The sequence below is a fragment of the Papio anubis genome, chromosome 13 (genome assembly GCF_008728515.1).
Source record: "Papio anubis isolate 15944 chromosome 13, Panubis1.0, whole genome shotgun sequence".
In the NCBI taxonomy this organism is placed as follows: Eukaryota; Metazoa; Chordata; class Mammalia; order Primates; family Cercopithecidae; genus Papio; species Papio anubis.
In genome coordinates this window covers 104,250,779-104,273,447 of record NC_044988.1, presented here as the reverse complement: position 1 = coordinate 104,273,447, position 22,669 = coordinate 104,250,779, and the positions used below count along the sequence as shown (strand labels likewise).

At 56.8% G+C, this 22,669-nt stretch overlaps 1 protein-coding gene across 1 annotated transcript in view; it reads left to right on the top strand.

Annotated features, from left to right (window-relative positions):
• Positions 1-22,669, top strand: part of COL5A1 (collagen type V alpha 1 chain) — a 201,242-nt gene that overhangs the window by 75,940 nt on the left and 102,633 nt on the right. The window contains 7 exon segments of the mRNA XM_031654694.1: positions 5,095-5,226; positions 6,491-6,628; positions 7,883-8,122; positions 9,258-9,425; positions 9,832-9,888; positions 16,349-16,390; positions 16,623-16,685. Of these exon segments, the coding sequence (XP_031510554.1) occupies positions 5,095-5,226; positions 6,491-6,628; positions 7,883-8,122; positions 9,258-9,425; positions 9,832-9,888; positions 16,349-16,390; positions 16,623-16,685 (840 nt within the window).

Below are 22,669 nucleotides of genomic sequence, written 5' to 3'. Positions count from 1 at the left end.
CCTTATGCAGGACCTGCAAGGTATGGCCGCCGTGCTGGACACCCTGGGGTACGGGGGTGTGCCGGACACACCCATGATCCGAGGAGCTTGGGGCTTCTGGAGAAGCAGAGCTGGATCCAGGGGTGCACCAGGGCCCAGGACCACAGCTGCCCCTGAAGGCCCCCGAGGCTTCTCCTCCTTCTTTGAAGTGCCTTTGGAGAGCGTATATTCAGATGTCAAATTGCCAGTTGAAAGGAGAACATATTTTATTTGAATTGGATGAGATTTGATCCAGAAGTCATGTTGCTTCATACAAATGTGGGGTTTTGATTCACTGTTCCTCCTTGTCTTCTGGAGAATTTGAAACATGGGCCAGGTTCCTCTGATGCGGGAGAGAGAGAAAGAGAAAGAGGGAGGGAGAGGGAGAGGGAGGTGGGGCAGGTGGGCAGCTGTGCTGGCCTCAGGGGGTGGAGAGTAGGGCATCCCGTTTGAGGGTTGGCGTCGGGGAGGGAAGGTGTGAAATGCTGAGGGCTGTGCTCATCAGGGCCCCACTCTTGCTTCCTCCTCAGAATGCCCCCAGTTTACTGTGATGAGGTCTCAGGGGCAGGGGGGAGCAGCAGGTAGCTGTCTTCGGTCACTCCCCGTCCCTGTGCTCTGTCCCTTTGTGGGCCACAGCCCCCGAGGTGAAGCCTGGAAGGAGAGGAACCTGTCACCCAGTACCCTCCTCAGCCTGGCAGATGCCCCAGCCCAGGGAACAGGTGCAAGCTCAGCCCCCAATGACCGCCAACCCTCATTTGCTTCCTGCACCACTGTCCTGAGGCATCCTGTGGAGAGGAAGGACTTAGGTTGGAGGGGATTCGGCAGTGCTGTCCATGATGTGGGGTGATGCTGGGGGTTATAGTCCCTGAAACTTCAGATGAGGCGATAGGTACATGGTGGCCAGGGACGCCCCATGCTCTGGGGCTGAGGCCTGCGGGAGGAGCACCCATCTCTGTGTGTGCTGCTCCATCTGTTCTGAGATGTGGGGACAGGGGAGACAGGGCTGGGTCAGCTAGTGTCGGGGGCCCCACTGCACCCATAGGTTCCAGGTCCTGGCCACTGCTACTGTGGTTCTGCAGTTGGGGCCAGTGATGTCTCCTGTCGCAGCCCCTTCTTTCTATCTGTTCAATGGAGGTGACAGAAATTTCCCTTGTGAGTCCTGAGTCCTGCAAGGGAACGGGTGCTGGCGTGCACCCAGGCACTGGGCAGACCTCAGAACCCTGGCTGCACCCTTCTGGATGGGGCGAGGCAGGGGCAGGTGGGCAGAAGGGCTGTGGCTGGGCTGGGCTGTGGCACAGTGGTGCTGAGAAAGGTGGGTCCATCTGCCTGTGACCCAGAGGCAGGTGTGGATGTGGATGTGTGGCTGAAGTCAGGAGCAGGAACTTTACACCTGGCAGAGCTGCCTGGAGAGTCGGGTGGGCTTGGGGAGGGTTCTGAGCTCCTCGCTCATCGTTTGAGGTTTTTAAACACAGGTTGGGGTCACCCACTGTAACCGCAGACACATACCCCACTTTCTTCCCCTTTTTGGTGCTGAGATCCATTTCCTGTTGAGCCCCGAGGTCTTCCACTCGGATCCTGCCTCGAACCGTCCCTCCCCTCTCAGGAGCACTGTCCTGGCTGCTGTGGCCTCTTCCCTGCCACCCTCTCACACCTGCTGTTGGGCCCCACCCTGCATCCTGCGTCAGCCCCGTGCGGACGCCCAGTTCCTCCAAACCTGCTGCCCACTCAGGGCTTTTCCTGAGCACACACCTTCCCCCATTGACCTCAAAATCTTTTGCATTACTTATTGAGTGCCTTCTGTATACACAAGGAGTTTTGCCTGGAGGACTCCACAGCTCTGTGAGGTGAATGCCGCTATTTTATGCTAATTTTTTCAGAGAGAAAGCAGGGAGCAGAGAGGTGTGTGTGAGCAGGCTCATCCCAGGCCACACAGCCAGGCAGCGGCGGAGCTGGTGTGCGGGCCGGGCCTGTCTGGCAACACAGAGCTTGCTGCTTTTCCGAGCGTGCCTGCGGGCTGGGGTTCCCTCCGCCCCACCCGTGTGCGCGGTGGTTGTGGTCCTCCCACCCGCTCCATCCAAGTCTCAGTGCCTGTCTTGCTGTGGCCAGACCCTCACACCAAGGGTCTTCGTGGAAGACAGCAGCCCTCGGAACAATGACGGGTGTGCGCAGAGAGGTCACAGCTGTGAATGTCCCCCAGCCCTTTCCAGAACACTGGCACCCTGGGGCTGAGGGTGACTCACCAGGGTCAGAAGTACACAGCACAAAGCCACGTCACAGCCACCGCGGCTGCAGGCCAGCGTCTTCATGGCAGAGACAAAGCTGTCACTAGACTCCTCCTGGCCCAGAGAGGGTCCTCAGCCGTGGGAGGTGGTGCCTCTGCCTGGATGGAATGAAGGCTCAGATGAACCAGGCTCGGATGAACCGTGGAGAACGTGCCATCCTCCAGATGGGGTTGGGCACCCTGACCCTGCAGCCCGCTGGGTGTTGTGGCTCTGGAAAAGTGTGCAGATGTGATGCAGGGTGGCAAGATGGGCTCCAGACCCAGAGCACTCAGCACCTGGCCCTGCCTCAATTTCCCTTGCCTGCAGCGCTGTGTCCAGTGACAGGATTCCAGCACCTGGACATGGTCCTCCGTGTTCTTTCCCTCCCTTGAGTGCGGTGGGGTGTGTAGTGGTTGGGACCTTGCAGGCTGCCTTGGGCTGATCCTGACCTACCCGCTGGGGGACCCTGGACAGGTGACCTCACAGGGCCTCGGTTTCCTCTGCTGTAGAGTGGGGATTAGGGGACACAATTCATAGGGTTCTTGAGGGCACAGAAAGACCATGTGCAGGCTCTTTGCCTAGTACTTGATCTGTGGTCAACATGATCTAAATCGTCATCACTCATTGTTGTAATCATTACTATATTGGTCGGCTTCTATGCGTCTGATCATGGTCAAAAGATCCTCTGCTTTGAAACACCCAGGGTGACACCTAGCATGCCTGTCATCTTCATATCTGCCGATAGCGTTTATGAGACCTGCGTTTCTTATTCCTAGTAGCAGCCCTTTTGTTTCTCCTGTGCGCACATCGTGGTCAGAGAATGATGAAATAAATTGTCTACACATTGTGGTTAGAGGAAGAAGGAATACATGCTTGCATGCTTTTCCTGGCTGACACAGTCAGACTGTAGGCTGCTCACAATGAACCCAAGAGTTTAGTTACTAGCAGCGTGGATTCATCCGCCTTGTAGTGTGGGTCAGTACTTCCGTCTGTTTTATGGTTGAATAATGTTCCGCTCTATGCGCATACCACACTCTTTTTATCCATTTATCTGTCGGTAGGTGTGTGGGTTGCATTTATCTCTTGGCCATTGTGACTAATGCTACTATGAACATTTGTATACATTTATTTGTTTGAGTACCTGCTTTGTTTGGAGGGTGAACTGATTTGGGTGAATTGTTTATGCATCTGTTTCAGTTCCTGAGATTGGAATTACTGGGTCATATGGTAATTCTAGTTTTAACTTTTTGAGAAACCAGACATCACCTCTTTAAAAATACTCTCTCCCCCAGTGGTTGAGGGGTAATGGCAAAGGAGGCAGGGTACCTCCAGCCCTCGGGGTCTAGGGTGGGTGAGAGTGCAGGCTGTTTCTCACAACAGGCAAAAGCTGCCAGCATTGCACTGGCATCTGGCAGGTGTTTAACAGGTGTCTGATAAATGGATGAGTGAATGAGTGGTGGATTGATGGGTGGGTGGGTAGATGGGTGGAGGGACCGTGGATGCGATGGCTGTGGATGGGTGGAAGGATGGGTAGAGGGATGGACAGATGGATGGAAGGATGGATGTACCTAGATGGATAAATAGATAGATGAGTTAATGAGTGGATAGATGGCTGGGTGGATGGATGGACAGGTGGATAGGTAGATGGATGAATGGATGAGTGGATGGATGGGTGAGTGGGTGGAAGGATGAGTGGATGGATGGATAGATGAGTGGAAGGATGTATATATGCAGATGGATGGATGCATGGATGGATAAGTGAATGAGTGGACGGATGGATGGAGGAGTGGATTGATAGAGGGGGTTTAATGGATGGATGGATAGATAGATGAATGGGTGAATGGATGGATACATGGATGGATGGGTAGATGAGTGATGGATGGATGGGTGAATGCATGGAAGGATTGGTAGATATAGATGGAAAGGTGGATAGATGGGTGAGTGGATGAATGAATGAGTGGATGGATGGATGGGTAGATGGATGGAAGGATGTATATATGCAGATGGATGGATGCATGGATGGATGGATGAGTGAATGAGTGGACAGATGGGTGGATGGATAGAGGGTTTATGGATGGATAGACGGGTGAATGGGTGAATGGATGGATAGATGGATGGATGGGTGGATGGATGAATAGATGGGTGGGTGAATGGATGGATACATGGATGGATGGGTGGATGAAGTGATGGATGGATGGGTGAATAGATGGAAGAATTGGTAGATGTAGATGGATAGGTAGATAGATGGGTGAGTGGATGAATGAATGAGTGGATGGATGGATGGGTAGATGGATGAGTGAATGGATGGATGGATGGATGGATGGATGGATGGAAGGATGTATATATGCAGATGGATGGATGCATGGATGGATGGATGAGTGAATGAGTGGACAGATGGGTGGATGGATAGAGGGTTTATGGATGGATAGATAGATGAGTGAATGGGTGAATGGATGGATAGATGGATGGATGGGTGGATGGATGGATGGATGGAAGGTAGATGTAGATGGATAGGTGGATAGATGGGTGAATGGATGAATGAATGAGTGGGTGGATGGATGGATGGATGGATGGATGGATGGATGGATGGGTAGATGGACGAGTAAATGGATGGATGGGTGGTTGGATGGGCCAGCCTAGCTTGGGTGTCTTTTGTGAGTGGCAGCTTCTAGGGAGAATGTTTGACTCTGAGGACAAGCTCATCTTGTGGCTTGGTCTGGACTTTGCCCTGCTTCAAGACATGGGGCTGTGTCTCCCAGGTCCCCATGCGAGTGCTCTGTGAGCTGCTTTTTCATGCGCATCTGTTCTTTTCCAGGGTGACATCCAGCAGCTGCTCTTTGTCTCGGACCACCGGGCAGCTTATGATTACTGCGAGCACTATAGCCCTGACTGTGACACCGCAGTACCTGACACCCCACAGTCACAAGACCCCAATCCAGATGAATATGTGAGTTAACTCTGGCTGGGATCTTGGGGGGCGAGAGCAGACTACTTGGGATGGTTGGTGAAGGGACACATAAGCCATGGGACCCTTATTTTAAATAAATCCATTGAGTAAGAATTCAGAGGGACTCAGGAAGTAAACATTGGAATATCTGACTCACTTTACTAAATAGCACTGCCCAGAATGATAGGGTCACAGCGTTTGTCATCAATAACCCTCTCCTTTAACCTTTTGAACAAGCTCCTTGATGATGAACGCCCAGTGCTCTCTCACCCTTGGGCTTGACCTTGATGGGGTATTTGTGAGCACGGATGCCACAGGTGTCCCCGGAGGGGCCATGTGCAGCTCGCCAAAGAGGACGGAGCCTGGGCTTGTCTACTGTAGAATGGCCAGCCCTCGGATCCTTTGAGTGTAGAGTGTGCTGTCGAGTGGCAGCCACGTGCCTGACACCTTTGTCCCTCTTCCTGGGACCCGCCATGTCCATGGGTCAGCTTTCCTCCCCCTCCCGCCCCCCACCCTCGTGGCACTGCAGTTTATCTTATTTGCAGTTCTTTCTATCACCTCTGCGTGAAAATGCTCGCCCATGCCCTGGGCCCATTGCCTCTCATTTCTCATCTGTAATATTAAATCCTGTTTATTTCTCCTTGGGTCTTCCTTCTTTCACCACCAGTCAGGAGAGAAGGAAAGGTAGCTTTCAGGAAGCTGTGGAACCCCGTGGCCCAGGCCACATCTTACGAACCCCAGGAAGGGCTGGACAGAGCTCCCAGCTGAGTCCCTGCTGCCCCGGCCTCCTGCCAGTCACCTGCCAGCTCCTGGTATGGAAATGGGCTCAGGACGAGGCCTGCTCTGTCCCAGTGAAGCCCTTCCCATGGGGTCCCCGGGCTTTGAGGCTTGGGGCTGAAGGCCCGGGAGCCTGCTGGTGACGTGGTGATGGCTGCATAGCCTGCCATTCTGTTAGTTGTTCTGGCCTGGGTTCCAAAGGGCCAGAGGCCTTCACCTTTGAGGGCTCATCTTTCTCTGACTGCTCAAGGGGACCTGGTGTCCCCCCGCTTTCTCCCTTGTGCTTCTGATGAGGCTGCGTCAGCTTTCCAAGGAGCTGGAGAGGGAGGAACCCCATCTGGGGACCCACAGGGAGGTTCACGCCTGGGGCTGGACGGGGCGTCGTGGCGTGCAATCTTCCCAGCCAAATCTGGAGGTTGCAGAAGGACAGCAGGCTGGTCGCCCTGTGGGCTTGCTGCTTCCTCACGGGGCCGCAATTCGCTTTCAGTACACGGAAGGAGACGGCGAGGGTGAGACGTATTACTACGAATACCCCTACTATGAAGACCCCGAAGACCTGGGGAAGGAGCCCACCCCCAGCAAGAAGCCCGTGGAAGCTGCCAAAGAAACCACAGTGGTCCCCGAGGTCTGGGCCGAGCGGGGGACTGGGTTGGGCTGGGTCTCTCAAGGCTGTGGTGCAGAGGAGGGCGAGGCTGAGAGAGGTTGTGTCAGGGTGGAGGGTTGGGGGCTGTCTGCTGAAGGTTGCGGGGGCAGCTCAGTGAGGGAGCCGGCTGTTGCGGGCTGTGTAAGCTTTGCCGTCACGGGGAGCATTGGGCTTTCCGCCGTGAGGAGGATGTTGGGAGATGCAAGGTATACAGGGGAGTATCCACCAGCATCTCTGGGCCCTGGCCCCGGTCCCCACCCTGTACCAGGCACAGGGCTCGAGCAGGCCCAGGATGAGTTTCGTTCTTGGGTTCCTCAAGTATAGGTCCAGCTGTGGTGGGAGAGGAGAGAGGAGAGCTCAGGGGCTCCCCGGGCGGGGGGTGACGCAGTCTGAGGTCAGCCTTGGGTCCTCCCCTCTCTGGGCTGTCACCCTCTCACCTCTGAAATTGGGGACTGTTGTGAGGGTGTGTAAGCAGCCGTGAGAGCTGGAGGGCCACGCCTAGCAGGGCCCGGGCCCCATGCGGGAGTGGGGATGGGTGGGTGCTCTGCTGGGGAGGGAGGCTGTCCAGCCTCAGAGCCATTGTCAGCGGTAAAGAGGGTGGGGCATGAGCATGGGCGGTGTGCGTGTGTGCATGGAGTGTGTGTGAGCATGTGGCACGCAGGCACGTGTGTGCATGAGCCTGCATGTGTGTGAGCGTCTGTGAGCGTGTGTGTGTAAGCGTGTGTGCATGCAGGCACGGGTGTGCATGAAACTGCATGTGTGTGTGTGAGCGTGTGTGTGAGTGTGTGTGAGCGTGTGTGTGCGCAGGCACGGGTGTGCATTAACCTGTGTATGTGAGCGTGTCTGTATCCTTCTGGGGAAAGGTGATCTGGTCATCTCACATCGCTCTGAGAGCCTGGAATGTTTGGCTACTTTTGTTTTTCTAAATATTAATATATGATTCGCCCTTTTCTGGTGTGTAACTGGGTGGGTTTGAGTCCATTCCGAGCACGCTTGGTGACCGGGGGCTCGCAGCTGGGCCGCCTTCTTCCCACTTGCTCTGCCCCCAACCCCCATGGATGGGGGCAGCCGCTGCACTGAGCCTCTGGGCCTCTTGACAGCCCAGGGCTCTGGGCGTTGCCACTGAGATGCCACTGAGATGCATGTCCGTTGCACCCGGACATGCGGCAAGTCCCAGGCCTGGCTCCGCTGCCAGCCTCCTCCCTGACTCCCACTGTCTCTGCCCTTGGCTCCCAGGAGCTGACCCTGACCCCCACGGAAGCGGCTCCCACGCCTGAAACCAGTGAAGCGGCTGGGAAGGAAGAGGACCCTGGCATCGGGGACTATGACTACCTGCCCATCGAGGACTACTACACTCCCTCGCCTTACGAGGACCTCACCTATGGCGAGGGGGAGGAGAACCCCGACCAGCCCACAGATCCAGGCGCCGGGGCCGAGATTCCCACCAGCACCGCCGACACCTCTAACTCCTCCAACGTAATTTCTTTCCTTCCCATTGGTTTGGTCTGGGGCAGCGGGCCAAGGGCCAGGGCTGGGGCCACAGTGCTGAGCTCCCTTCTTACTCCAATTCTCACCTTGGTGTCCTGGGGTGGCCCCTGTGTTCCCGCCACACCCTGGCCCTGGGCCCTTGGCAGCTGGGCGGTGTAATGCACCCCAGGGGAGGCCATTGCTAAACGAGTTTGGAATCCCTGGCTTGCTGAGTTGATCTCAGTGTGGTCAATTTTTCGCCTGGAAAATGGGTAGAATGACCCGAGCCCTTCCGGTCTTGGAGGGTTCAAGTGGAAATTGGATGAGGACGGGGATGGCTTGTGGACAGAGTCCCTGCCTGTGGCCTGGGTGTTGGGCCAGGCAGGACGGGCCTGGGAGCCAGGATCCAGATAAATACAGCGAAGCAGGAGCTAGGGCCGCCCTGGCTGGGACGGGGGCAGACCGTCAGCAGACAGGCCTGAAAGCTCTGCCCGAGACCTTGGAAAGTGAGCCCACATCTCTGGACCTCGGGCGTCTCCGGACCTCGGGATTCTCATTTCCATCATGGCACTGACACAGCCTGTCTCTGGGGGCTGTGAAGTTTTCAGATTCGTGGGGAGTCTTGCATAGTACGTAGCACGTGGCCGATGCTTAACACAGCCACTGTGTGCTGCAGAATCTTCATTGCCAGAGAGGACACCCTGTTCCAGCAGGTCCAGACCCTGCGTCAGCAGCGCTGCACTCGGAGTGCATTATCGCAAGACCCTGGGGCTGTGGGGTGGAGCCCCTGCCTGAGCAGGTCCCCGGGTGCATGGGTGTGCCAGCTCCGTGGTGTGCCCTCGTGCCAGGGCAATCTGGGCTGATGATTTTTTGTTGGAGGGAGAAGATGCATAAAGAGGCTGCCAGGGGACACAGGACCTCTCCTTGTGGGTTGGACTCCAGACTCCAGGCATTGTGTAGCTTAGGAGGCCGCTGGTCTTGAAGTCCTGGATTTGTCAGACTTGGAGCCCTCAGAGGAGGTCTCTCCCAGAGGGGGGTCTCTGCCCGGTTGACCGGGTAGCCATGGTGCCCGCCCGGGGTCTGATGGAGAGGCAGTGCCTGGTGCATTTGTGAAGTGACCCTGCGCCTTCCTCTCCCTCTGCAGCCAGCTCCGCCTCCAGGGGAAGGTACGGATGACTTGGAGGGGGAGTTCACTGAGGAAACCATCAGGAACCTTGACGAGAACTACTACGACCCCTACTATGACCCCACCAGCTCCCCGTCGGAGATTGGGCCAGGAATGCCGGCGAACCAGGATACCATCTATGAAGGGGTGAGAGGGTGCAGGCCCCCGTTCCAGGTGGGGCTGGGGGGCTGGCGGGGCATCATGGGGGCTCCTGCCCAGGAGCCTCCTCAGGGGTGGGGCTCTACGGGCAGCTCAAGTGTTGCATGCTGTTCCCAAAACTTTATTTTTAAAGAGACCTCAGTGCCTCGAATTTGCTCTGAATAACGTGTGCATCACGGCATGCTCTCCTCCGGGCCTGGTTCTTCGTTAGTAGTCTCATGGGCTTCCATGGGCCTGACGTCTGTCACGCTCCTGCCATCCTCCTGGGCCTGGGGAGACGCCTGACTGCGATAGCGCCCTCGCCTTGTGAAATCGGGCAGATTTTGTGTAATCTGGACTTTCTTTTTCACTTTTCTCTCCGATTCTCTCTCCGTCTGCCTTTTATCACCCCCAGATTGGAGGACCTCGGGGCGAGAAAGGCCAAAAGGGAGAACCAGCGATCATCGAGCCGGTGAGGACATTTTCTCATTCTCTCCCTGAAGTCGTGGTGTCTGCTGCTTGGGGGCACAGTGGGGTGTGTAGGGCGTGACCAGGTCCACGGGCCCCTGGACCTGCGCGGACTGGGTCACTTCGAGGAACCACCTGGTCTCGTGGAGTCCACGCACCACTCGTCACCAGGACTTGGGAAGAATCCCCTCGGGTCGGGGATGTTCTGGACCATGATGGAGGGGGCGGGATAGGTGCTGATCCCAGCCCGTCCTGCGCCCGAGCTTTGAGCATCTCAGTGCTTGTCAGTTTCACCCGGGATGAAAAGCAGCTCAGCGCTGTCGAGGCAGAGGTGGAGTCCCCTTTGAGGGGTGGAGGAGAGGATGTAAATGGCCCATTCCTTGTAAAAGATGCGCGCGGCAGTGGTAGGGAATAGTTAACACGTGGCTGTACTTTCCGCGTCTGTTACGCAACCGTTTGGAGTAAGTTTACTGAAGCCGTTGAAACATGGAATACTGTTTATGAAACTTTGTCAAGGGAATGAAATAAAACAGCACTGTGCTGAAATAATGAAATAAAACAGCACTGTGCCGAAATTCCAGCTGGGTAAAACCCAACTATGTTAGGTAATCAGATCATGGGTGAGTTTAAAAAGTTACTGTTGATAATGCCCTCAAGTGTGGGACTGTAGAGGAGGACATTCTAGATGCCCCTCCTGGGTTGGCGTGTTTGGTGGGGGCCCTGCCCCGCACTGGGGTGTCCTTGTCCCTCAGGGGGTCATGGCCTGGCTGGGAGGCCTGCTTTTCTCCCTGGGGTCTCAGAGGCGCTAAGGTCAAGGTCTTGACATCCCGCCCCCTCCGCCGGCAGGCAAGATGCCCCGTGAACAGCTGGACAGGGAGTCTGGCAGCTGCATGTGGTGGGCACGACCTGAGAGCAGGGAGGAGCCAGCACCAAGGCCCACCCTGCCATGTTGTCCAAGTGCCCACAGGAGGATGTGCGCGTCCTGCACCACGGCCAGTCGCGAAGCTGGGGGCGGCTGTTTGTTCTGCTGCCAGGGCTCCGTTCCTGAGGGCTGAGCTCAGGATACACCTTGGGGCTCCCAGAAGCCCCCTGACCTTGCGGTTCCCGGAATGTGGAGTCATGGTGACCCACCATCCTCCGGTAGAGCTGGGGACATTCTCTTGGAACCTTGACAGATGGCACTTAGCAGGCATTTATCCCCTTGGAATCTGTTTGAAGCCCGTGGCCAGGGCAGACGGGATGTGTCCCATCTCTGGGGTGGAATTCCCAGGGTCCAGGGCTTCCCCCCTTCCTGGCCTATAGAAGCATCTGGATGGCTCTCGTGGGGCTCCATGCCCCTGCTGCAGGCCCAGCCCGGGGGTAGGACCTGCCAGTGCCCACAGACACATCCTTTTCTCACACCGGAGCCCCTTTCCAGTGCTCTCTGGGGGTCCAGGGAGGACAGAGCTTGTCTGAGGCAGAAGGGTCATGGGGTGCAGGGCAAGGGGGTGCAGAGGTGTGAAGGGAAACTCTGAGGCCAGGGTCCCCCTGCTCAGCAATGTGGACAACCTCAGAGCCAGGCCTCGGCTCAGGGAGCAGAGTGGCTGCGGGGGAGAGTGACAGCCGTCCACCTGGGTGGACTCACCCAGAAGCAGGGGCTGCGGGCCTGTTCTGCTTTGCCCAAGGGTGTTGACCAGAAAGTGAACAACAGCAGAGGCTGCATCCAAGGTCCCAGCCCCGAGCCACCCTTGTTACTGGGAGGTGGGACATCCTGCCGCACTTCCCCAGACGGTCTTGGCCCGCAGGTGGACTTGAGGTTGGCCTTGGGCTTCTTTTGTGCTGTCCCCATTGCTTCAGTGAAAGGCGGTCCTTGCTCGGGGAGGAAGATGGGAGCTCAGGAGTGGGCAGGTGCGGCTGGCTCTGCGGGATCCCGGTTTCCCCTCCCTGCTCTGGGAGGGCCGGACTGAAACATTTGAGTGAGCTTCGCGTTGGCTCACATTTCCGAGTAAGCTGGTTCTGTGAGTGTAGACATGGTGTCGGGGCTCCTGGAGGCGGGTGGGAGTGTGGGGTGGGCACAGGTGTTCCACTGCCAGGCCCCTGGGAAGCCAGCAGTGGGCAAGGGTGGGCCAAGGAGAGGGCGGAGAGTTGAGGTGGCCCCACAGGAACCTCACTGCTCCGGAAAGTCCAGTTCACCTTTGTTGGGAAAAGCAGCAGCCGTCTGGATCACTTAAAAAGGATTCCCTGCCCCGGGCCCCAGCCTGCTCCCAGTGTCCCAGGGCCTTTGGCCAGGCCCCCTGCAGAGATCACATAAACAGTTGGAATTTCTCAACCTGGAGCATCGCCAGATGTCCTTGGGTCCAAGTGCACATAAACAGATTGCCAGGTCCTGGGGCCCTGCAGGCGTCCGGGCCTGTGGAAGGGGGTGTTGTTGTCTCCCATCCCTCCAACCTGCCCCACCTGACTTCCCTCTTGGGAGATGCATCTGTTCCGGGTCTTTCCCACTCAGTCCCGCTCCCTCTCATTGTCAGCCAAACCGGAGGCTCCCTAAAAGGACAGGAATCCACAGAACGGAGAGGAGACAGGTTCATCTTTATCCCTGGGCTTCCAACCGGGAAGCCCCCAGGTGGCTGATTTTACCTGGGCCACGTCGGTTAGGGGCATCCAAATCACCATCTCCACTTGACGCTGTTTTTTGTTTTTTTAAAAAGTGCTGTTTAACAGATGGGTGGACCTCCATTGAGATTGTCTTGAGTTCTGCCAGGTCTGAGGTCTTTTATTTCTTTTGTTAAAATTGTATGCATTCAGCCAGGTGCGGTGGCTCACACCTGTAATCCCAGCACTTTGGGAGGCCGAGGTGGGTGGATCACTTGAGTTCAGGAGTTCGAGACCAGCCTGACCAACATGACAAAACCCCGTCTTTACTAAAACTGCAAAAAAAATTAACCAGGCGTGGTGGTGGACGCCTGTAATCCCAGCTACTCTGGAGGCTGAGGCAGGAGAATCAGTTGAACCCAGGAGGTGGAGGTCGCAATGAGCCAAGATCGTGCCACTGCACTCCTGCCTGAGTGACAAAGTGAGATTCCATCTCAAAAAAAAAAAAAAAAAATTGTGTGCATTGAAGGTGTGCAGCATGTTTGATAGACTTACACAGGCACAGACAGACACAGTGACGTGATCCTGCACCCACCACTGCCACCCTGTAGCTGCCTCTTTTTCTTCTTTAGCGTAAGAGTGCCTAAAGTCTACTCTCTTGGCAAATGACATCTACAATGCACCATCATTAACGATATCGAGACGTTTTCCTCTCGTTCCTCTTTTGCCGGGTGAATTTTGAGAGTGGCATCTGTGGTTGGGTGGGCGGGGGCCAGAGCGGAGCCACAACTTGCCAGGGATGGTTCAGGCATTCCCTCCCCCAGGCACATTGTTCCAGCTGTTCCCAGCTTCCTTCAGACGCTGACCTGGGATGATCTGGGGTTGCCTCCCCTGTGTGGTCCCCGCCCGCATTGCCCCAGTTCCCTGAGAAAAGCAGTTTGTGTGTCTGGGAAGGCAGCTGCTGTCCCTGGCGCCCTGATGGCCAGTAGTTTCTCCCTTAATCCCAGCTCAGCCCTGGGCTTTCTCAGCTGCCTTTGTCAGAGAAGGAAATTGGAAAGCTGGGCTCTTGGAGGCTGCTCGGATGAGCTCTCTGTGTACAGCACACACACGAGTGTCTCTCTGAGCGTGCATCTGTGTAAACACAGTGCGAGGCTCCCCAGCTGGGGCAGGATGGGAGGGGTGGGGAGATCTGCGACCCCTCCGCTCCGCGACTGGGAGTCCCCTCCCCAGCCTGGTACCCAGCACCTCTGGTGACAATCTCTAGTGGCCTGTGGCCTGGCTGGACACACCCTTTGACTTATCAGAAGTGAGCTGTCTTAGTCCATTTTGAGCTGCGGTAATAGCACACCACAGACAGGGAGATTTAGAATGAAGAGGACTTCATTGGCCCACAGTTCTGAAGGTCGGGAAGTCACATATAGAAGGACCACATCTGGCGAGGGCCTTCTTGCTGTGTCCTCACATGGCGGAAGGCATTGCGTGGTGAGAAGCAGCGGGAGAGAAGGTGACTGCTGTCATCCTGTCATCAAGAGCCCACTCCACCCTAACAAACCCACTCCCATCATAGCTGCATTCACCCTCCAGGAGGGCAGAGCCTGGTGACCTAATTTCCTCCTGAAGATCCCACCTCTTTTTTTTTTTTGAGACGGAGTTCTCTGTCAGCCAGGTTGGAGTGCTGCAGTGGCCGGATCTCAGCCACTGCAAAGCTCCGGCCTCCAGGTTTACGCCTATCTCTCCTGCCTCAGCCTCCCGAGAGTAGCTGGGACTACAGGTCACTTCACCTCCATGCTGCTTTTTGTATTTTAGTAGAGACGGGTTTCACTGTGTTAGCCAGGATGGTCTCTGGGATCTCCTGACCTCGCGGATTCACTGCCTCGGCCTCCCAAAGTGGATTACAGGGTCGAGCCACCGCGCCCGGCCGAAGATCCCACCTCTTAACACAGTCGCATTGAGCATTCAGTTTCCAACACATGACTTTTGGGGAGACACATTCAAACCCTAGCATTCTGCCCCAGCCCCCAAATTCCTGTCCTTCTCACATAGTTGACATTGACTCCATCCAGTACCCACATCAACTCAAAAGTCCGAAGTCCAAAGTCTCACCTGAATCAGATACCGGTGAGTCAGGCTTAAATGATCTATCTTGAAGCAAATCCCTGTCCAGCTGTGAGGCTGGGGAATGAAACAAGCTTCATGCTTCCAAACTACGTGGCGGGGGGAGCGGGGGACAGATTCCCATTCCAAAAGGGAGGCATGAAGAAAGGGGCAGCAGCCCCAAGGAAGTTCGAAACCTAACAGGAAGAACCACCTTCTATCCGACAACTCTAGAATAATCTTTCACTTGGTGTGCCAAGTGAGTGCTCCTGGATACGCTGGGTGGAGGCGGCCACGGGGCCTCAGGCAGCACTGCTCATACAGCTCTGCACAGCAGGTCTCGGGAGCTGGAGTCTCGTCCTTGCTGCCCTCCCAGGCTGGCGCTGTACTCTGGTGATGCTATAGTCCTGGGGTCTCAACGGTGGCTCCACTTCCATAGCTCCACCAGGCGTCATCCTAGGGAACTCTCTGCAGAGCCTCCGCCCCTGTGGCCGGTTTCTGCGTGGGACCCCAGGCTGTCCGTGCCACCCTTTGACCTCTAGGTGGAGGGCGCCATGGCTGCCGTTCCTGCCTGCCTTCCCTGCAGCTGCAGGATCATCAGTACCCGTGGGCGCCGCCAAGGCCACACCCACACCCTCTAGAGCTGAGCCAGAGCCGCACCTAGGCCTGCTGGAGCCATGGCTGGGCGGCTGAGGGTTGCTGTGTGGCAATGTGGGGAGCAGACACTTGAAGGGGTGCAGGGCAGGGAGTGCTGAGTTCCTGGGCACCTCTTTGAAAACATGGCCCCCCAGATCCTAGCTTGCCTCAAAGATCTCTGGCTGCCTCGGGGTCATTCTCCGTTGTCTTGTTGAATAGCACCTGGCTCCCATCTGTCAGAGCAAGTCCCTTGAGGAACAGTCACCCTGAAGTCGGCATGGAACACAGAGGACGCTTGGGGCATTGGGGGTGCCTGACTCTGGCATTGCCAGGTCAGAAGCGGAGAGGAATCCCGCCCTAGGGAAATGGGGGTCTCAGGGCAGGGAGCCCCGTCCTGCAGGGAGCCGCTCCCACTGCTGCCTTCACAGCCGTCCACGTTGCCTTTCCCGGGGCTCAGGCTGACCCAGGGGCCAGGAGGCCCTGTCACCATTGGGGTTAGAGTGAGGCCTGGGAGTGGTTGAGGCAGGCGGGCCCTGTGGTGAGGTGAGGGCCGGGGGAGGAGGGCCAAGTGGGCAGGTGGACTTGGCAGGGTTTCCTGTGGGTTCTGGGCTGCTGTGTGCATGGGAGAACGCACCTCCTACCTGGAGAGAGGCAGGGTCTGGAGGCTGCAGCCCCGGGGCCTGACAGTGGTCCTGGCTGGGGGCAGAAGTTCAGCCTGGGGCTGGGACACCTATTTTTCCCTCATCCTTCCTAAATCCACCCTAGTCCCCTTGTCCTGACATCCACCTCCTCCCTCGAGTGGCTGTGACCTGGCGGGCCTGTCTGGCACTCCCCTTTGGGGCGACGCGGGGAGCCTGGTGGTCTCGGCTCCTTTTCTTCATCTCGGCGTCTTCAGGTGCTTCTCGTGGCATTGGTCTGGAGGGAGCCGGTGTCTGTCGCTGGCCGCTGACCCAGGTTGCTCTTCTGCCTGGCAGTGTTAGGAGGACAGCCACTGAGGCCCTGCCACAGGCCCCCATTGCAGTCTGTGATTGTGACTCCCCAGGACAGCAGGAGCTGAGCCAGGGCCCCCTGTGCACGCAGCTGAAGGTTGTCCACACCACTGGGGTCTGGGGTGTTGGGAGGGACGGGCCGCGGTCTCAGACGCCCTCTCTCTGTCTCCCCAGGGCATGCTCATCGAGGGCCCGCCCGGTCCAGAAGGCCCCGCGGTGAGTATCCGGCTTTATCCTGTGACTTGCAGAAGGTGCTGTTGGTGGGGTGGGGTTGGTGACACCCCTTATGTCTCCTGGATGGAAAAGAGGGGGGCTCTTCACTTTTGCAGATACCCTGGGAGCCAGCACTCTCCCACCCCCACCTCTGCCTTGGTTGGCCAGGTAGAAGTCGGACCTTGTCCTGCGGCCCCATCTTTTAACTCCGCCCCAACTTTATTTTAAATTCTAGGGTCTTCCCGGACCTCCAGGAACCATGGGTCCTACTGGCCAAGTCGGGGACCCTGGAGAAAGGGTAAGAGGTGGACTGTGTTTCCTGAGATCACACGAACTGTGAGGCTGCCCATGCCTCCTAGGCATGCTGTGACCCGAGCTGTCCCTGCCCGTGGAGGTGACATAGAGACTTGTGTCTTCAAATCCCACCTCACCCAGGCACTCCTCACACCAGCCCTGTTCAGATGTTTCTGGGGCTGGCTGTGGCTATGGGGAGAGTGGGGTCCTTCAGGGCCCAGGGAGCCTGCCAGTGCTCAGCCCAGATGGTGGCCCCGGGAGCTGCAGTTGTCCAGCAAATGGCAGCAGACGCAGTGAACACAGCGGATGGCTCTGGGGCCTTTCCCACTCCTGGCTGCCGGGCAGCCACACTACGTGGAAACGGCCGCCCTCCTTGCTGGGTTTGGGAACTTGCTTGGTGTGGGTTGCACCTGGCTCGCAGGCTCAGAGGTGTCCTCGGTATCCCTGGCCACCGGAGGAGATGGAGGGACAGCCGCTCCCCAGACGCCGCAATTTCCTTCTGACACCTGGTGGGCGCTCCGAGTACTGCGGCCTCCTGGTGTCCGGTGGGGCGAGAGTTCTCTCTTCTTCCTGCTGTTGAAATGAATGTGGATTTGAGTGCGGAAGGACTAAGAACTGATTCCTGAACGGCTGGGTTGTGGGTGGGAGAAACAGGGGCTGCGTGTGGGTGTTCACGGTTGTTCATGTCAGGGACCTGCCTGCTGTCCGGGGCAGAGTGAGGACCTTGTGGGTGTTACTGTGGGCGGATGCAGGGCAGGGTCTGGTCCTGTGGGAAGGTGGTTTGTAATGTCAGAGCGCGGTGGCTAGGGATGCTTCCCAGGCTACTCCACAGGGAGGCGTTTGGGGAGTGTCTTGTGCAGTGCCTGGTGGCTTTGCAGCAGTGCTCAGGAAAGGCGGGAAAGGGCCCGGGACAGTAAGTCCTGGCCTTGGACCTGGAGGTTCTTATGGGCGCTCAGTACCCCTGGGAAGCTGGGAAGGTGCAGGACAGGTGAGGTCAGGCAGCAGGATGCAGGGGCAGACGGCGGCAGCCTTTGTGGGGGCCAGAGCTGAGCTGGTGGGGATGCTTGCCTGGGGAGGAGATGGGAGCACTGAGGCCAGCCTTTGGAGGAGAAGGGTTCAGGTCAGCTATGCGGGAGGAGGTTGTTATCGTTCTGTGTGGCCGGGTGACCTCTGAGGGCAGTACGCGTCAGACTGGGCCACACGGTAAGATTCTCTGCCACGTTGCTTTTCACGGTCAGGGATTTGGGGGCCCAGAAGAGGCGGGTCTTGTTCCATGACAAGGGCCGTGGCAGGAAGCAGGGTGGGGTGGGGGCTTGGCTGGCCCCTGGAGCACGAAGCTTTCATAGCTTCCCCGGCTTGGCAGCCACATCTCCAAGACTCCAGACAGGCAACAGCCAGCAGCCACTGCTCTTGCTTAGCTGGGACCGGCATGATTGGAGCTCTGCGGTGGGGGCTGCAGCCACCCCAGCTCACTCTGGAGCCCCCTCCCCGCAGATTCGTGTGAGATGGGGCGATGGCCAAGCTCCCCCTCCACAGCCACCTGCGGATGGGCCCACAAGTGTGGCTGGGTTCCTGTGCAAAGGAAAGTGCATTGCATGGCACTGGGGGCTGGTTTCTCTCCCAGATGTCGGACAGGGTAGTATCCACAGGGCACCCAGATTCTGGCCGACACAGGGCACCCAGTGCAGGCTGACACACAGGGCACCCAGATGCCAACTGACGCTGCCTCAGTGGTGTTCCAAGGCTCCGTCCTCCTTCTATCCATCCAGCATACAGATTTGTACTGAGTGCTGGGCACTGGTCTAGCCTGGGGATCTCAATGGTGTGAACCAGAGGGGTGCTGGTTCACACCTCACCACGCGGTCCCTGCCTATGGGCTGATCCCGGCTTGGGGTCACTGGTGGGTGGCCCTGCCAGTGTCTTGTGACACCGTGACCAGCCCAGCTGCTGTGGAGGAGCCAAGGGACCTGACTGGAGAATATCGTTCATTTAGGAGCTGGTCTTCCTCCAACTCACATCAGGGTCCAGGAGCATGAGGACTGAGGTTGGGTTTGGCAGAGGAACCAACTCCTCCAGGGTGTGCATCCATGGAGTTGGAGGAGAGACCTGGAGCCCACCAGCCTCCCCAGGGCCCTTCCAGTAGGGAGGGGTGCTGGTTCCAGGAGCTGAGAGCTGCCCACCCCTCTGGGTCCAGTTCCAGCTGGCCTTGTTCAGGAAACCATCCCTGCTCCCAGCTCAGCATCCTCTTGATGCCCAGATCTTGCTGGATGCCCACTAATCAGCTGTGCAAGATCACTGGCTGTGGGGTGGATCCCTGCAGCGCTGCCTGCAGTGCTGCCTGCAGTGGACCCGGCTCAGGTTCCTGTGCAGTGGAGAACCAATGTTTTCTCTGCCCTCAGGGGGTTGAGCATCTGGGGCCTCCAAAGTGAACTGACAAAAGACAAATTCACAAGAGAAGAGGCATACGAGTTTAACACTTTTAATCTTCTATGCACGGGGGCTTCACAGCCAAGAAGTAAAAACCAAAAGAAGTGCTTAGGCTCAGGAGCATATATACCATTTTAACAAGCAATAGGATGTGGAGAAGCGGCTAGACCAAGGAAAGGAGGGTTTGGGCTTCGAGGGGTGACAGATGGTAGGCAAGTGACTCCACGGAGGAACAAATGGAAGATTAAGGTTATCTTGGCAAAGTCTGTTGATGCAGATTCATCGGGCTGGCCTCCCTCTCAGGTGATAAGGGGCACTCCCCAAATTCTGATAGAGAAGCAGAGGTGGGAGGGTGGGGTGGGAGGAGGGGGTAATGCCCTGCTTTTAGGCAGAAAGAGGGAGGTAAGAGAACTCTTCTTGCATCCATCGATTCTTATTTGCCTTCAGCACAAAATAGTCCTGCAGAGGAGCGGCATGCTCTGTCCCCTCCGTCTGCATGGCCTCCTGTGCCTCTGTCTAGGAGGGCCTTTTCCCTGTGGTCTGGAAGAACCCTCTTCTCCTTGATACCCCAGACCTCCTGCCTTGGGATTCCCCAGCCCTCCCTCCCTTCCCCAAGGGCCGTCTAGCCGTGACCGGTTTGTGCCTTTTCTTCCTCACCAGATGGTGAGTTCCTCAAGACAGGCCTCACTTCTGTGCCCTTCCTCACACCCTGCTCCCTGTGGGCAGCCGTGACAATTGGCTGGGAACCGTCTGTGCACCTGTGGCATGGCATCCCACTGGGCATCATGTAGCCCTGACCAGCCGCTGAAGCCCGCACCCTGTGCCTCCACTGACTAGCCCTGCACGTCGCTTCCTTCACACTGTCTGGTGGGCCCTGCACACTCTCCCGCTGCTCCCCTTGGACGACCTTCCATGGTGCGTCTGCATTCTAGCACCTCAAATCCCTTCTTGCTCTGATGCCCATGGCTGCCTGCAGGGACCGGGGTACAAGGAGAGGCACAGAAGTGGGGCCTGCCTTGAGAAACTCACCATCCAGTGAGGAAGAAAAGGCACAAACCAGGCATGGTTAGACAGCAAGAATTAATTAGTAAAGGCATTGGAGGAAGAACTGGGAATCCCGAGATGGGAGGTCTGGAGCGGCTGTGTCCGGGTGGAGAAGGGGCTTGAGCCATCATCCCATCCAGTTTCCCCCAGATGACTGGTGAGCAGGTGCACAGCTGGGGCCGTGTGCAAAAGCCCGCAGGGAGATAGAGGTAGAACTGGGGTTGAACGCAGATCTCCTGTGGCAGAAGGAAGGTGGCCACTCTTACTCTGAGGTTCAGAAGAAACCAGAGAGAGCTGGGAGTTCCCCAAGGGAGCTGCGAGTCAGGTGGCCGTTACCCAGCCCCTCTCTGGCCTGGGTTTCTTGTGGGTCTGGCTTCCGTGCCACCTGCCAGTGCGTTTCTGTAGGGGCTGACTCTTTTGGGCATCTGGGAATATAGTCACACATCAGTGGGTCTGAAAGCATGAGGTTATGCATTTGTGAAGGTTCCCTGTGATCCCATCGTGGCAGTGCCGTGCCCCTCTGGGTCGCTGAGCAGGTGGGGGAAGGAGAGGGCTGGGGGCCATCAGTAAAGATTCAGGCCCTGGTGAGTCCCGCCTTCTGTGGACTTCCAGGGCCCACACCTGCTAGCCTTGATAGAAGCACTCAGAAGGCAGACGCCACCTTGGTGCTGCTTGTGAGCGCCCCCTACATCCATTCGCGTGTGTGCCCCAGAGCTGGTGCCCACGGATGTTTGTGCCTAAGAAATGTTCTGTGTGATCAGAGCGTCTTTGAGGCGAGTCCCTTCCTTTCGCTTCCCTGTGTGCGCCTCTCTGAAAGCCTTGCACCCCAGGCACTGCTGTGTTTTAAGGCAGCTCCTGAATACCATCCAGTGTTACTGTGGATTTGATTGCATTTTTCAGGATGCTGTGGCCACACTCCTCCTGAATCTCCGCGGTCCACTGGAGAGTTTAACGTTTTCATCTAGAAATACGCTTGCTTGCCGGCTAATTGACTCCCGGAAGCTCCCGCTGGTGTTGACCAGCCGCTGATCTATTGCCCTTAAGATAGACTTCACACAGATCTTTCCATTTGCAGCATGTTTATTATTTTTGGGTAAAGTAACGATCTGCTTTCTGAGTCTGTGGGCAGGTCCCACCCTCCGCGAGGCCTGGATCCTCCTCTGGGAAGCCCCAGGGATTCAGTATGCAGGTTTCTCTCCCAGCCGCCCCAGGGTCAGAGTGGAGGCAGTTTCCCAAGCTTTCTCCAGATTGCCACACAGGGGCACCTCGCTGCCTGCATAATGGGATGCGTTTGATGCCTTGGGAGGAGCCCCCCCACCTTTCAATGACCCCATTAGGTTCAGAAGCAGCCCGGCAATAATGATGCTCCTCAGCACTGTCATAGCCCCTCCTGTCACTCAGCAGTCAAACTTTCTCCCCCTCTTTTTTACGTGTCCAGGATTAGCCTTTCTCATGGATTTTGCGTGAGTGCATTTTTCTGTGCCTTGAAAAGGTTTGTATGTAAGCCATGCCCTAAAAACAGCAGTCACTCCCTCCCAGCCAGAATGCGTGGCTCATCTCTCCTTAACAGGTTCTGGTGTGGTCTCCCCAGGACCAGCCTTGGGGTGACGCCCTGCTGTGCCATCCTCTCCCCATGGCCTGCTAGAGTTACACCCAGGGTGGGATAGGACACAGGCTAGATCACTGGCAACATGACAGAGAGAGCAAGTTCACTCATGAGCCCGCGGCTGCTGTCCAACTCAGAAGGAATTAGCGTTGTTTTCCTGGCTCCCAGGCTCCTGTGGACGGGACATGCCAATCCAGTCTCTCCTTGTGCTTGGAAGTGTTCAGGACCATCTTGCAGAGCTGCTCAGAGAGGTTCACACACACACTTAAGTACACATGCTTACACACGCACCCACACATGCACTCACATTCACATGCACTCATGCACACACACACTCATGCCTACATGCACACACCCATACATGCACACACGTACATACCCACACATGCACACTCATGCATATATGCACATACCCATACATACACTTACACATGCACACTCACCCACACCTGCACACACACTCATGCACACACCCATATTTGCACACGTACACTCACATACACATGCACACACACGCTCGTGCATGAATACATACACCCATGCATGTGTGCACACACATCTACACACACATGCACTCACATGCTTGCACACTCATGCACACACCCATACATGCACACACGTACACACATTTGCACACTCACGCATGTATGCACACACTCATCCATACACACACATGCACTCACACACCTGCACACACACTCATGCACATGCTCACCCATACATGCACACACACCCCCACACATGTACCCACACATTCACACACTTATGCAAGTATGCACACACTCGTCCATACATGTGCACACACATTTACTCACACATGCACTCACCCACCTGCACACACACTCATGCACACGTGCACACACCCAGATGCGTGCACGCACACACACCCCTACACACGCACCCATGCACTG